Genomic DNA, 14,994 nt, shown 5'->3' with positions numbered 1-14,994 from the left:
GGGTGAGGGTGAGGGAGTGGAGGGTGAGGGAGAGGAGGGTGAGGGTGAGGGTGAGGGTGGGGGGATGAGGACAATGGGACCCTCAGTCTCTCCCCGGTCCCCGCACTCACCCAGCTCCGATTTCCCGTACTTGTGTCCGGCCACCTGGTGACTGAGGGGGGTGCAGCCGTTCGGGAAGCGGTGGAGGCCGAGGCCGAGGCCCAGGCTGGGGGCCGGTCCGGCCGAACTCAGGCCGCTGTCCATCACCGGGACAGAGCGGGGATCCTACCCGGCCAGAGCCCCGACTGTCCGGGACAGGCCGGGACCGCACGGCCGCCGCCACCGCCTCAAATCCATGGAGCTTTCGAGAGAGACTGTTCCCTCTTCCCGTGACTCGGCTTCCGTGTCCCAGAGAGGGCGGAACTGACGGCAACGCGCCAGAGGCAGCAGCAAATACAGGGAGTGAACACAGACTGGGGATAGGAATGCAGAATAAACAGGGAGTGTACACAGACTGAGACTAGACCAATGCAGAACAGAGAGGGAGGGAGTGTGCACAGACTGGGGGTAGAGCAATGCAGAATAAAAAAACTGGGGATAGAGCAATGCAGAATAAACAGGAAGTGTACATAGACTGGGGGTAGAACAATGCAGAATAAACAGAGTAGGGGTAGAGCAATGCAGAATAAACAGACTTGGGGGTAGAGCAATGCAGAATAAATAGACTGGGGATAGAGCAATGCAGAATAAATAGACTGGGGGTAGAGCAATGCAGAATAAAAAGGAAGTGTACACAGACTGAGGGTAGAGCAATGCAGAATGAACAGGAAATGTACACAGACTAGGGGTAGAGCAATGCAGAATAAACAGTCTTGGGGTGGAGCAATGCAGAATAAACAGGGAGTGTCCAGAGACTAGGGGTAAAGCAATGCAGAACAGAGGGAATGTATACAGACTGGGGATAGGAATGCAGAATAAATAGGGAGTGTACACAGTCTGAGGCTAGACCAATGCAGAACAGAGAGGAAGTGTACACATACTGGGGGGTAGAGCAATGCAGAACAAACAGGGAGTGTACACAGACTGGGGGTAGAGCAATGTAGAATAAACAGGGAGTGTACACAGACTGGGGGTAGAGCAATGCAGAATAAACAGGGAGTGTACACAGACTGGGGTACAGCAATGCAGAACAGAGGGAGTGTACACAGACTGGGGATAGGAATGCAGAACAAACAGGGAGTCTGAGGCTAGACCAATGCAGAACAGAGAGGAAGTGTACTCATACTGGGGGGGTAGAGCAATGCAGAACAGAGAGGGAGAGTGCACAGACTGGGGGTAGAGCAATGCGGAATAAACAGACTGGGGATAGAGCAACACAGAATAAACAGGGAGTGTACACAGACTGGTGGTAGAGCAATGCAGAATAAATATGGAGTGTACACAATCTGAGGCTAGACCAATGCAGAACTGAGAGGGAGTGTACACAGACTGGGGGGTAGAGTAATGCAGAATAAACACGGAGTGTACACAGACTGGGGGTAGAGCAATGCAGAATAAACAGGGAGTGTACACAGACTGGGGATAGAGCAATGCAGAATAAACAGGAAGTGTACACAGACTGGGGGTAGAGCAATGCAGAATAAATAGGAAGTGTATACAGACTGGGGGTAGAGCAATGCAGAATAAACAGGGAGTGTACACAGACTGGGGGTAGAGCAATGCAGAATAAACAGGGAGTGTACACAGACTGGGGGTAGAGCAATACAGAATAAACAGGGAGTGTACACAGACTGGGGGTAGAGCAATGCAGAATTAACAGGGAGTGTCCACAGACTGGGGGGGTACAGCAATGCAGAACAGAGAGGGAGTGTACACAGACTTGGGGTACAGCGATGCAAAATAAACAGACTGGGGGTAGATCAATGCAGAATAAACAGGAAGTGTACAGAGACTGGTGGTAGAGCAATGCAGAATAAATAGGGAGTGTACACAGACTGGGGGTGGAGCAATGCAGAATAAACAGGGAGTGTACACAGTCTGAGTTTAGACCAATGCAGAACAGAGAGGGAGTGCACACAGACTGATGATAGAGCAATGTGGAATAGAAAGGGAGTGTGCAAAGACTGGGGATGGAGCAATGCAGAATAGCCAATAGTGTACACAGTATGGGAACAGAGCAATGCAGAAAAGAAAGGGAGTGCACACAGATTGGCAATGGAGCAGTGCAGAACGCAAAATGAGTGTACACAGACTAGGGATAGAGCAATGCAGAATAGACAGGGTAGTGGACAAAACAAAGGACAGAGCAATGCAGAAATACAGGAACTGTACAGAGGCTGGGGATAGAGCAATGAAGAATAGACTCAGAGTGTACAAAAACTGGGGATAGAGCAATGCAGAAAACACAGGTAGTGAACACATGCTGGAGATAGAGCAATGCAGAATAGACAGTGCACACATACTACAGATATATCAATGCAGGATACAGAGGGAGTGTCCACAGACTGTGATGAGAGAAGTGCAGAATAGACAGGGAATGTATACATACTGGGGATAGAGCAATGCAGGTAAATCAGAGAGTGTACACTGAGTGTACATAGAGCAATGCGGAATATATAGTATACACATGCTGGGGATAGAGCAACGCAGAATAGACAGGTGGTGCACACAGACTGGGGTTAGAGCAATGTAGAACAGTCAGGGAGTGTACACAGACTGGGTGAAATCAATGTGGAATAGACTGGAAGTCTACACTAACTGGGGATAGAGTAATGCAGAACACAGAGGGTTGCACACAGACTGGGGTAGAGTAATGCAGAATATAGAGGGATTGTACACAGATTGGGATCAGAACAATGCAGAATAGACAGGGAGTGCACACAGACTGTGGATAGATCAATGCAGAACACAGAGGGAGTGTCCACAGACTGTGGTGAGAGAAATGCAGAATAGACAGGGAGTGTGCACAGACTGGGGATAAAGCAATGCAGGTAAGTGAGAGTGTGTACACTGATTGGGGACAGAGCAGTGTGGAACACACAAAGTGTACACATGCTGGGGATAGAGCAACACAGAATAGACAAGTATTGGATACAGACTGGGGTTAGAGCAATGCAGAACAGACAGGTGGTGCACACAGAGTGGAGTCAGAGGAATGCATAACAGTCGGGGAGTCTATACAGACTGGGGAAAGAGCAATATAGAACAGACAGGGTGTGTACACAGACTGGGGATAGAACATTGCATAATAGACTTGAAGTGTACACAGACTGGGGATGCAGAATACACAGGGAGTGTACACAGACTTGGGTGAGATCAATGTGGAATACACCGGGAGTTTACACAGACTGGGGATGGAGCGATGCAGAACAGACAGAGACTGTACACAGACAGGGAATAGAGTAAAGCAGAATAGACAGGGAGTGTACACAACCAGGGACAGAGCAATGCAGAATGGACAGGTAGTGCATACAGACTGGGGTTAGAGGAATGCAGAACATACAAGGAGTGTACACAGTCTGGGGATAGAACAAAACAGAATAGACAGAGAGTGTACACAGACAGGGGATAGAGCAATGCAGTATTGACTCGGCATGTACACAGACTGGGGATAAAGCAATGCAGAAAACACAGGCAGTGTAAACAGGCTGGGGATAGAACAACGCAGAATAGACAGGTAGTGTACATAGACTTGGGTTAGAGCAATGTAGAACAATCAGGGAGTGTACACAGACTGGGCTTAGAGCAATGCAGAATAGACAGGGTGTGTACCCAGACTGGGGTTAGAACATTGCAGAATACACAGGGAGTGTACACAGACAGATGAGAATAATGTAGAATAGACAGTAACTGTACACATGCTGGGGTTAGGGCAATGCAGACTACATTGAAAATGCACACAGACTGTGGATAGAGCAATGCCGAAGAGGCAGGAGTGTACACAGACTGGGATAGCGCAATGCGGAATAGACAGGAAGTGTACAAAGACTGGGGATAGAACAATGCAGAAAACACAGGTAGTATAAACAGGCTGGGGGAAATGCAGAATATTCAGGGAGTGTACACAGACTGGGGATAGAGCAATGCAGAATAGACAGGGAGTGCACACAACCAGGGATAGAGCAATGCAGCATAGCCAATAGTGTACACAGTATGGGATTAGAGCAATGCAGAATAGACAGGGAGTGCACACAACCAAGCTTAGAGCAATGCAGCAACAAAGGGAGTGTATACAGGGTGGAGATAGAGCAATGCAGAATATTCAGGGAGTGTACACATGCTGGGGATAGAGCAATATGGAATAGACAGGGAGATTCCACAAACTGGGGATAGAGCAATGATGAATAGACAAGGAGTGTACAGAGACTGGGGATAGAGCAATGCAGAATACACTGGGACTGTACACAGACTAGCGATAAAGCAATGAGGCACAGACGGGTCGTGTCCAGAGGCTGGGGAGGGAGCAATGCAAAATAGACAGGAAGTATACACAAATTGGGGATGGAGCAATTCAGAACAGACAGGGAGTGCACACAGACTGGGGATAGAGAAATGCAGAATAGACAAGGAGTGTACAAGAGTGGGGATAGAGCAATGCAGAATAGAGAAGGAATGTATGCAGACGGGATAGAGCAATGTGGTATAGACTGGGGAGACAGCAATGCAGAATGGACAGGTAGTATACACAGATTGGGGATAGAGCAATGTAGAATAGACAAGGAGCCTATTCATACTGGGGATAGAGGAATGTGGAATGGACAGGTAGTGTACACAGGCTGGCGATAGAGCAATGCAGAACAGGTGGAGTTTACACACACTGGGGACAGCAATGCATTATAGACAGGGAGTGTACACAGACTCGGGATAGAGCAATGCAGAATGGACAGGGAGTATACACTGACTGTGAATGGAGCAATGCAGAGCAGAGAGGAAGTTTACACAGACTGGGATGAGAGCAATGCAGAACAAAGAATGGGGATAGAGCAATGTGGAATAGGCTGGGTGTGTACCCAGACTGAGAATAGAGGAAGGCAGAATACAGAAGCAGTGTACACAGTATGAGATGAGAACAATATAAAATAGACAGGGAGTGAACACAGATTGGGAATGGAGCAATGCAGAACAGAGAGGGAATGTAAACAGAGTGGGGATAGAGCAATGCAGAGTAGACACGAGTGTACACAGACTGTGGATAGAGCAATGTAGAATAGACAGGGAGTGTACAGGCTGGGGGCAGAGCAATGCAGAATAGACAAGTAGTCTATACATGCTGGAGATAGAGCGATGCAGAATAGAAAGGGAGTGTAGACAGATTGGGATAGAGGAATGCAGAATAAACTTGGAGTTTGGACTGGCAACAGGGCAATGCAGCAAGTACAGGGAGTGTACATAGACTGGGATGAGAGCAATGCAGTATGTACAGGGAGTTTACACAGACTAGCTATAGATCAATGCAGAATCAATAGATAGTGTACACAGACTGGGGATAGAGCAATACAGAATAGACAGGGAGTCTACACAGCCTGTGGACGGAGAAATGCTGAATACACAGGGAGAGTACAGAGACTGGGGATAGAGCAATGCAGAATAGACAGGGAGTGCACACACTCTGGGGATAGAGCAATGCAGATTAGACACAGACTGTACACATGCTGGGATTAGTGCAGTGCAGTATATACAGGTCGTGTACACAGACTGGGTATAGAGCAATGCAGAATAAACAGGCCGTGTACACAGACTGGGGATAGAGCAATGCAAAATTGACAGGGAGTGAACACAGACTGGGATAAGAGCAATGCAGAACAGAGAGGTATTGTACACAGACTGAGGACTGGGCAATGCAGAATACACAGGGACTGTACTTGAAACATATGTACTTGTAAACATAATACATATAGCCGAGTTAAAGGGAGAGTAATGTAGTAATTATGGTTTTATTTAGTGTGTTATGTACCTTTAAGAATAATACTTGTTTGGCAAGTTCACATGATCTGTAGTAACCAATAAGAGTGCAGCCAGGGCTACCTCAGAGTCGATGTAGAGTTAGAATTGGAGTGAAAACACGTGTAGTTGCTGCTGAGTATATTGTAAATAAACTAAAGTTTCCACCCAAGAAGTTTCTGCAGATCAACTCTATCATTAATGGCACAACTCGGCCGTCTTACAACACCTGCGCACCTTGGTTTTCCTTTCTAATACTACCTCCTGGTTTGCACACCCCTGCCAAATTAGTTTAAACTTTCCTAATAGCACTAGCAAATCGCCCCACAAGGGAATTGGTCTCTGCTCAGCTCAGGTTCAACTTATCCCGCCTGTACAGGTCCCATTTCCCTTAAACCCAGTTCCAATGCCTAGGATCCTAGCATCTTTCCAGCCGTGCATTAATCTGCTCTATCCTCCTATTTCTATACTCTGCACGTGAAACTAGGAGTAATCAGCAGATTACAAGCTATGAGGTCATATTTACTAGTTTCTTTCCTAGTTCCCTAAACTCTGCCAGCAGGACCTCATCCCTCTTTCTACTTATATTGTTTGTACTGATGAGGACCATGATTACAGGTTGTTACTTCTAGGCTTGACTATTCCAATTCCAACTTCCTATCCTCCACCTTCCATAAATTAAGCTCATCCAAAACTCTGCTATGCCTACCCTAACTTGCTCCAAGTCTGTTCGTCCATCATTGTTATGCTTGCTGACCTCCATTAGCTCCCATTCCACCAAAGACTTGATTTTAAAACTCTCATCCTAGTGGTCAAATCCCTCAGTGGCCTCATTCCTTCCCCTCCCTGTAACTACTTCCAGCCCCACAACTCTCCAAGAACTCAGCATTCCTCCAAGTCTTATCTTTTGCATATCCCTAATTATTATTGCTTTGCCATTGCCAACCATTCATTCGCCTATTGTTGTGTTATGGGATTGTTTGGTGTCTCATTGATGATATCTTGAGACTTGTATGTTTAAGCATGAATCATTTATTGCTAATCCTTAACTATGTACAGACCCCAGTTACTGCCATGAATGGTGCAGCTCCCATGCAGGATCTTTCTAGTTTGTTCTATGAGTCTATTACCATGTGACTCTATACATCATACCATGGGTTGAGGTATTCTCCAGTCCTGCATTAACCCTTGTTCTGTGGGGCACCTTTACATTACAATATCATGCAGGCACACACAACACCCATCTAAGTCCTAAACTCTAAACCTCTCCACCTTCTACCTTTCTCTGCTCCTCTAATGCACTCCTTAATACCAGTGTCTTTGACCAAGTTAGGGTCATCTATCTTCATGTTTCTTTAGTTCCTACTTTGTTTGAATTCACTCCTGTGTAGCACCTTGAGAGGTTTTATGATGGTAAAGGCTGTTACCAGCCAAGCAGCTTCTAGGGTACTCAATATTGTACAAGCCCAGGAGTGGAATGCTGACTCTGGGCACTCTGTTTTTGCGCAGGCCGTTCACTCACTTCATTTAAATGAGAATTGGTTGTTTAAATGTACTGGACCTTCCATTTCTAATTGATCTGCTCACCTGTTCTGCAACAGAGAATGCAAATTTTCTGCTATCAGTCTTTAAAAAGGTCCTGAGAGGATTTAAACTATTTTGCAACCTTTAGGAGGTATGAGGAGGTGGTGATGCAGTGATATTGTCACTGGACTAGTAATCCAGAGACCCAGGGGAATACCCTGGGGACCCAGGTTCGAATTCCAACATGGCAGATGGTAGAATTTGAATCCAATAAAAATCTGGATTAAAAGTCTAATGAAGACCATGAAACCATTGTTGATTGTTGTAAAAACCCATCTGATTCACTAATCCCCTTTAGGGAAGGAAATTCCAGATGTCCAGAAGGAAAACTGCTGTCCTTACCTGGTCTGGCCTATATATGACTCCAGACCCACAGCAACCTTGTTTACTCTTAAATGCCCTCCAAAATTGCTGAGCAAGCCAAATCACTACAAAGCCTATAAGGAATGAAATCGGATGGACCACTTGGCATCGAGTTAGGCACAATGGCAACCTTGTCAACCTCACAAAGTCCTCCTTACCAACATCTGAAGGTTTATGCCAAAATTGGGTGAGCTGTCTCACAGACTAGACAGGCAACAGCCTGACATATTCATACTAATGGAAACATACCTTACAGATAATGTCCCAGACAACACCATCACCATCCCTGTCTCACTGGCAGGACAGACCCAGCAGAGATGGCGGCACAGTGGGATACAGTTGGGAGGGAGTTGTCCTAGGTGTCCTCAAAATTGACTCCAGACCCCATGAAGTCTCATGGCATCAGGTCAAACATAGGTAAAGAAACCTCCTGCTGATTACCATGTACTGTAACCCCTCAGTTGATGAATCAGTACTCCTCCATGTTGAACACTGCTTGGAGGAAGCACTGCGGGTGGCAAAGGTGAAGAATGTACTCTGGAAGGGGCACTTCAATGTCCATCACCAAGAGTAACTCGGTAGCGCCACTACTGATCGAGCTGGCTGAGTCCTAAAGGACATAGCTGCTAAACTGGGCCTGCAACAAACAAGAGGGACAAACATACTTGCCCTCATCCACACCAATCTACCTGCCACAGATGCAACTGTCCATGACAGCACAGGTAGGAGTGACCACTGCACAGTCCCATCTTCACATTGAGGATACCCTCCATTGTATTGTGTGACAATACCACCCTGCTAAATGAGATAGATTTTGAACAGATCTAGCAATTCAAGACTGGGCATCCATGAGTTGCTGTGGGCCATCAGCAGCAGAATTGTACTCGAACACAATCTGTAACCTCATGGCCCGGCATGCAGCCCACTCTACCATTACCACCAAGCGATTGAATCCTGGTTTAATGAAGAGGGAAGGGGGCATGCCAGGAGCAGCATCAGGCATACCTAAAAATGAGGTGTCAACCTGGTGAAGCTACAACAAAGAACTACTTGTGTCCAAACAGCATAAGCAACAAGTGATAGACAGAGCTAAGCAATTCCATAACCAATGGATCAGAGCTAATCTCTACAGTCCTACCCCTTCCACAAATATTCACTCCCACCACCACTGACACGGTGGCAGCAGCATGTACCATCTACACTGCAGGAACTCAGCAAGCCTCCTTCGACAGCATCTTCCAAATGCACAACCACTACCATCTAGAAGGAGAAGGGCAGCAGGTGCATGGTAACACCACCACCTGGAAGTTCCCCATCAAGCCACTCACCATCCTGACTTGAACAATATCGCTATTATTTCACTGTCATTGGATCAAAATCCTGGCACTCCCTTCCTAACAGCAATGTCGATGTACCTACACTACATGGACTGCAGCGGTTCAAGAGGGCAGCTCACCATCATGTTCTAAAGGGCAAATAGGGATGGTCAATAAATGCTGGCCTAGCTAGTGATGCTCACATCCCATGAATGAATAAAAAAATAGGAGGCAACACTCGGTGAGGCTGCATAAACAGATGATGATAGATAAAGGGAAAGATTTCATCAGCCCCATCTGCCCTCTCAAGTGAACGTAAAAGATGCCATGGCACTATTTCAAAGAAGAACAGGGGAGCTCTTTTCAGTATCCTGAACAATGTTTATCCTCAACCAACAGTTAAAAGCAGATTATCTGGTTGTTATCACGTTGCTGTTTGTGGGACTTTGAGCTGACCTGTGTAAATTGGCGGCTGCATTTCCCACATGTAACAGTGACTATATTTCAAAGGTACTTCTTTGGCTGTAAGCCATGTTGGAGCATCCTGAGCTAATGAAAGACGCTATATAATTGCACGTCTTTTCTGATAGAGGAGGCACACTGCTTCCATTTCATACTTTCCTCATTATGACTTTTTGCTCGTATTCCCACGCCAACCCACCCCACTGACCCCCACATATTTTGGCCACTAAACAAAACTTGAATGAGGCAATGAGCAATTCAATTTTAAATATGAAAACAAAAAAACAAAAAAACTGCGGATGCTGGAAATCCAAAACAAAAACAGAATTACCTGGAAAAACTCAGCAGGTCTGGCAGCATCGGCGGAGAAGAAAAGAGTTGACGTTTCGAGTCCTCATGACCCTTCGACAGAACTTGCGTTCGAGTCCAAGAAAGAGTTGAAATATAAGCTGGTTTAAGGTGTGTGTGTGGGGGGCGGAGAGATAGAGAGACAGAGAGGTGGAGGGGGGGGCAGGTGTGGTTGTAGGGACAAACAAGCAGTGATAGAAGCAGATCATCAAAAGATGTCAACGACAATAGTACAATAGAACACATAGGTGTTAAAGTTAAAGTTGGTGATATTATCTAAACGAATGTGCTAATTAAGAATGGATGGTAGGGCACTCAAGGTATAGCTCTAGTGGGGTTTTTTTTTATATAATGGAAATAGGTGGGAAAAGGAAAATCTTTATAATTTATTGGAAAAAAAAAGGAAGGGGGAAACAGAAAGGGGGTGGGGATGGGGGACGGAGCTCACGACCTAAAATTGTTGAATTCAATATTCAGTCCGGAAGGCTGTAAAGTCCCTAGTCGGAAGATGAGGTGTTGTTCCTCCAGTTTGCGTTGGGCTACACTGGAACAATGCAGCAAGCCAAGGACAGACATGTGGGCAAGAGAGCAGGGTGGAGTGTTAAAATGGCAAGCGACAAGGAGGTTTGGGTCATTCTTGCGGACAGACCACAGGTGTTCTGCAAAGCGGTCGCCCAGTTTACGTTTGGTCTCTCCAATGTAGAGGAGACCACATTGGGAGCAACGAATGCAGTAGACTAAGTTGGGGGAAATGCAAGTGAAATGCTGCTTCAATTGAAAGGAGTGTTTGGGTCCTTGGACGGTGAGGAGAGAGGAAGTGAAGGGGCAGGTGTTGCATCTTTTGCGTGGGCATGGGGTGGTGCCATAGGAGGGGGTTGAGGAGTAGGGGGTGATGGAGGAGTGGACCAGGGTGTCCCGGAGGGAGCGATCCCTACGGAATGCCGATAAGGGGGGTGAAGGGAAGATGTGTTTGGTGGTGGCATCATGCTGGAGTTGGCGGAAATGGTGGAGGATGATCTTTTGAATGCGGAGGCTGGTGGGGTGATCAGTGAGGACAAGGGGGATCCTATCATGTTTCTGGGAGGGAGGAGAAGGCGTGAGGGCGGATGCGCGGGAGATGGGCCGGACACGGTTGAGGGCCCTGTCAACGACCGTGGGTGGAAAACCTCGGTTAAGGAAGAAGGAGGACATGTCAGAGGAACTGTTTTTGAATGTAGCATCATCGGAACAGATGCGACGGAGGCGAAGGAACTGAGAGAATGGGATGGAGTCCTTACAGGAAGCGGGGTGTGAGGAGCTGTAGTCGAGATAGCTGTGGGAGTCGGTGGGTTTGTAATGGATATTGGTGGACAGTCTATCACCAGAGATTGAGACAGAGAGGTCAAGGAAGGGAAGGGAATTGTCAGAGATGGACCACGTGAAAATGATGGAGGGGTGGAGATTGGAAGCAAAATTAATAAATTTTTCCAAGTCCCGACGAGAGCATGAAGCGGCACCGAAGTAATCATCGATGTACCGGAGAAAGAGTTGTGGAAGGGGGCCGGAGTAGGACTGCAACAAGGAATGTTCCACATACCCCATAAAGAGACAGGCATAGCTGGGGCCCATGTGGGTACCCATAGCCACACCTTTTATTTGGAGGAAGTGAGAGGAGTTGAAGGAGAAATTGTTCAGCGTGAGAACAAGTTCAGCCAGACGGAGGAGAGTAGTGGTGGATGGGGATTGTTCGGACCTCTGTTCGAGGAAGAAGCTAAGAGCCCTCAGACCATCCTGGTGGGGGATGGAGGTGTAGAGTGATTGGACGTCCATGGTGAAGAGGAAGCGGTTGGGGCCAGGGAACTGGAAATTGTTGATGTGACGTAAGGTGTCAGAGGAATCACGGATGTAGGTGGGAAGGGACTGGACATGGGGAGAGAGAAGGGAGTCAAGATAACGAGAAATGAGTTCTGTGGGGCAGGAGCAATCTTAGACGATCGGTCTACCGGGGCAGTTCTGTTTGTGGATTTTGGGCAGGAGATAGAAGCGGGCCGTCCGAGATTGGGCGACTATCAGGTTGGAAGCTGTGGGAGGGAGATCCCCAGAGGAGATGAGGTCAGTGACAGTCCTGGAAACAATGGCTTGATGTTCAGTGGTGGGGTCATGGTCCAGGGAGAGGAAGGAGGAAGTGTCTGCGAGTTGACGCTCAGCCTCCGTGAGGTAGAGGTCAGTGCGCCAGACAACAACAGCACCACCCTTGTCAGCGGGTTTGATGACAATGTCAGGGTTGGACCTGAGAGAATGGAGTGCAGTAAGTTCAGAGAGAGACAGGTTAGAATGGGTGAGAGGAGCAGAGAAATTGAGACGACTAATGTCTCAAGGACCCAAACACTCCTTTCAAGTGAAGCAGCATTTTACTTGCATTTCCCCCAACTTAGTCTACTGCATTCGTTGCTCCCAATGTGGTCTCCTCTACATTGGAGAGACCAAACATAAACTGGGCGACCGCTTTGCAGAACACCTGTGGTCTGTCCGCAAGAATGACCCAAACCTCCTTGTCGCTTGCCATTTTAACACTCCACCCTGCTCTCTTGCCCACATGTCTGTCCTTGGCTTGCTGCATTGTTCCAGTGAAGCCCAACGCAAACTGGAGGAACAACACCTCATCTTCCGACTAGGGACTTTACAGCCTTCCGGACTGAATATTGAATTCAACAACTTTAGGTCGTGAGCTCCCTCCCCCATCCCCACCCCCTTTCTGTTTCCCCCTTCCTTTTTTTCTCCCAATAAATTATAAAGATTTTCCTTTTCCCACCTATTTCCATTATTTAAAAAAAATCCCCACTAGAGCTATACCTTAAGTGCCCTACCATCCATTCTTAATTAGCACATTCGTTTAGATAATATCACCAACTTTAACTTTAACACCTATGTGTTCTTTTGTACTATTGTCGTTGACATCTTTTGATGATCTGCTTCTATCACTGCTTGTTTGTCCCTACAACCACACCCGCCCCCCCCCCCCCACCTCTCTGTCTCTATATCTCTCCGCCCCCCACACACACACCTTAAACCAGCTTATATTTCAACTCTTTCTTGGACTCGAACTCAAGTTCTGTCGAAGGGTCATGAGGACTCGAAACGTCAACTCTTTTCTTCTCCGCCGATGCTGCCAGACCTGCTGAGTTTTTCCAGGTAATTCTGTTTTTGTTTTCAATTTTAAATATTATTGCCTAAACAATAATCACAGCACCATGTTTTAACTATGATAAGTGTTTTTGGACATGTTTCACCTTGTGAAGGTGTTATATTAATGCAAGTATTTCTCACTTATAAGTCACCTCCAACCATTCTTTAAGCAACCGCATCTTTAGTCAGCAATGCTGGTTACTTCCAGCTGGTGTCAATCTAGCTCCTCTGTAACTTGAAGCAACTCAGTTACAATCATTTGGGGGTAATTTTGAATGCAGATCTGTCCCAGACACTAGAGGGCACTTGGATGCCACATTCCTCTCCAGCAGCACAATTCAGATCAGTGGAGATGATCTCCTCCAGTTACTATGACCATCAAAACTATACCCTACATTACAGCAGTGACTACACTTCAAACATACATCATTTTTTGTAAAGCACTTCAGGAAGGTTTGAACTCATGATTGATGCTATACAAGTGCAAGTTCTTGGTTTTCTTTACTCAATGTTGAGAATGGTAACGCAGTGGTATGTTACTGGACTAGTACTTTAGAGGCCAGGGTCGGTGCTGCAGAGACAGAAGTACAAATCCCATCATGGCAGCTGGTGGAATTTATATTCAATTAATTAATACATCTAAAATTAAAAAAGCATCCCTTTTGTTGATATCCAAAGGGATCTGGGTGAGTCACTAAAAGCTAGTACACAGGTGCAGCAAGCAATTAGGAAGACAAATGTTATATCAGCCTTCATTGAAAGATGATCTGAGTGCAGGAGCTAAGATGTCTGGCTGCAATTGGATAGAGCCTTGGTGAGACCGTACTTGGAGTAGTGTGTACAGTTTTGGTTTCCTTACTTAAGGAAGGATATTTGTCATAGAGGGAGCACATTGGACGGATTTGGCGGGATTGATCTATGAGGAGAGATTGAGGAGTCCAGGTTTATTCTCTAAAGTTTAGAAGAATGAAAGGTGATCTCGTTGAAACATACAAATTTTTTAGAGGGTTTGACAGGTTAGATGCAGAAAGGATGTTTCTCCTGGCTGGGAGTTCTAGAACAAGGGGACATCATCTCAGAGTAAGAGATAGGCCATTTAGGATTGAGATGAGGAAGAATATTTTTCATTCTGAGGGTAGTTAATCTTTGGCACTCTCTATTCCAGAGGGCTGTGGAGGCTCAGTAATTGAATATATTCAAGATGGAAATCGATAGATTCCTGGATACTAATGACATCAAGAGATACGGAGATAGCACAAGAAGTGGAGTTGAGGTAGATGACCAGCTATGATCAAACTGAATGGCGGAGCAGGCCCGAGGGGCTGAGTGGCCTACTCCTGCTCCTATGACCCTATGTTCTTTAAGGAAGGAAATGTGCCATCCTTACCTGGTCTGGCCTAGATGTGATTCCAGACCCACAGCAATGTGTTTGACTCTTAACTGCCCTCTGAAATGGCCGAGCAAGCACCTTGGTGATATCAGACCACCAGACAAAAGTTGAATAAAAATAAAACCAGACGGACAACAAAGCATGGACCTAAGTATGGGAAACAACAAGGTAGGGTTGCCAACCTTCCCAAAAAGGCTGGGAGACTACCGGAATCACCCTCGATCTCCAAGTGGCTATTGAAAGCTGTCCTGGAGATTTTAAAGTGATAGGATTCTATTAATGGACTCCCAGCAGCCACAGAATCCTTTTAACTGAATGGTGCATTCGGAGGCAGCGCTCCTGCACAGTGCAGTGTGATGACATAGAATGTTCACGCTGCATCCGAGCGCACGCATTGCGCTCACAAATGTTGCAGTTTGCTGCCCAGCCTATCTTATTCCAGCTGGC

General features: G+C 46.5%; 1 protein-coding gene across 4 annotated transcripts in view; it reads right to left on the bottom strand.

Moving 5' to 3' along the window:
• ipmkb (inositol polyphosphate multikinase b) overlaps window positions 1-402 on the bottom strand; it is a 123,027-nt gene extending 122,625 nt beyond the window's left edge. For all 4 annotated transcript variants that reach the window (XM_041209095.1, XM_041209094.1, XM_041209093.1 and 1 more), the window contains exon 1: window positions 111-402. In XM_041209095.1, coding sequence (XP_041065029.1) covers window positions 111-243 — 133 coding nt within the window. In that variant the 5' untranslated portion in view covers window positions 244-402. The remainder of the gene's footprint in view (window positions 1-110) is intronic.
• Between the last annotated feature and the right edge of the window lie 14,592 nt (window positions 403-14,994).

The sequence above is a fragment of the Carcharodon carcharias genome, chromosome 17 (assembly GCF_017639515.1).
Source record: "Carcharodon carcharias isolate sCarCar2 chromosome 17, sCarCar2.pri, whole genome shotgun sequence".
In the NCBI taxonomy this organism is placed as follows: domain Eukaryota; kingdom Metazoa; phylum Chordata; class Chondrichthyes; order Lamniformes; family Lamnidae; genus Carcharodon; species Carcharodon carcharias.
Note: the sequence above shows the minus strand (reverse complement) of the source record. Positions and strands in the feature narration are given on the sequence as shown.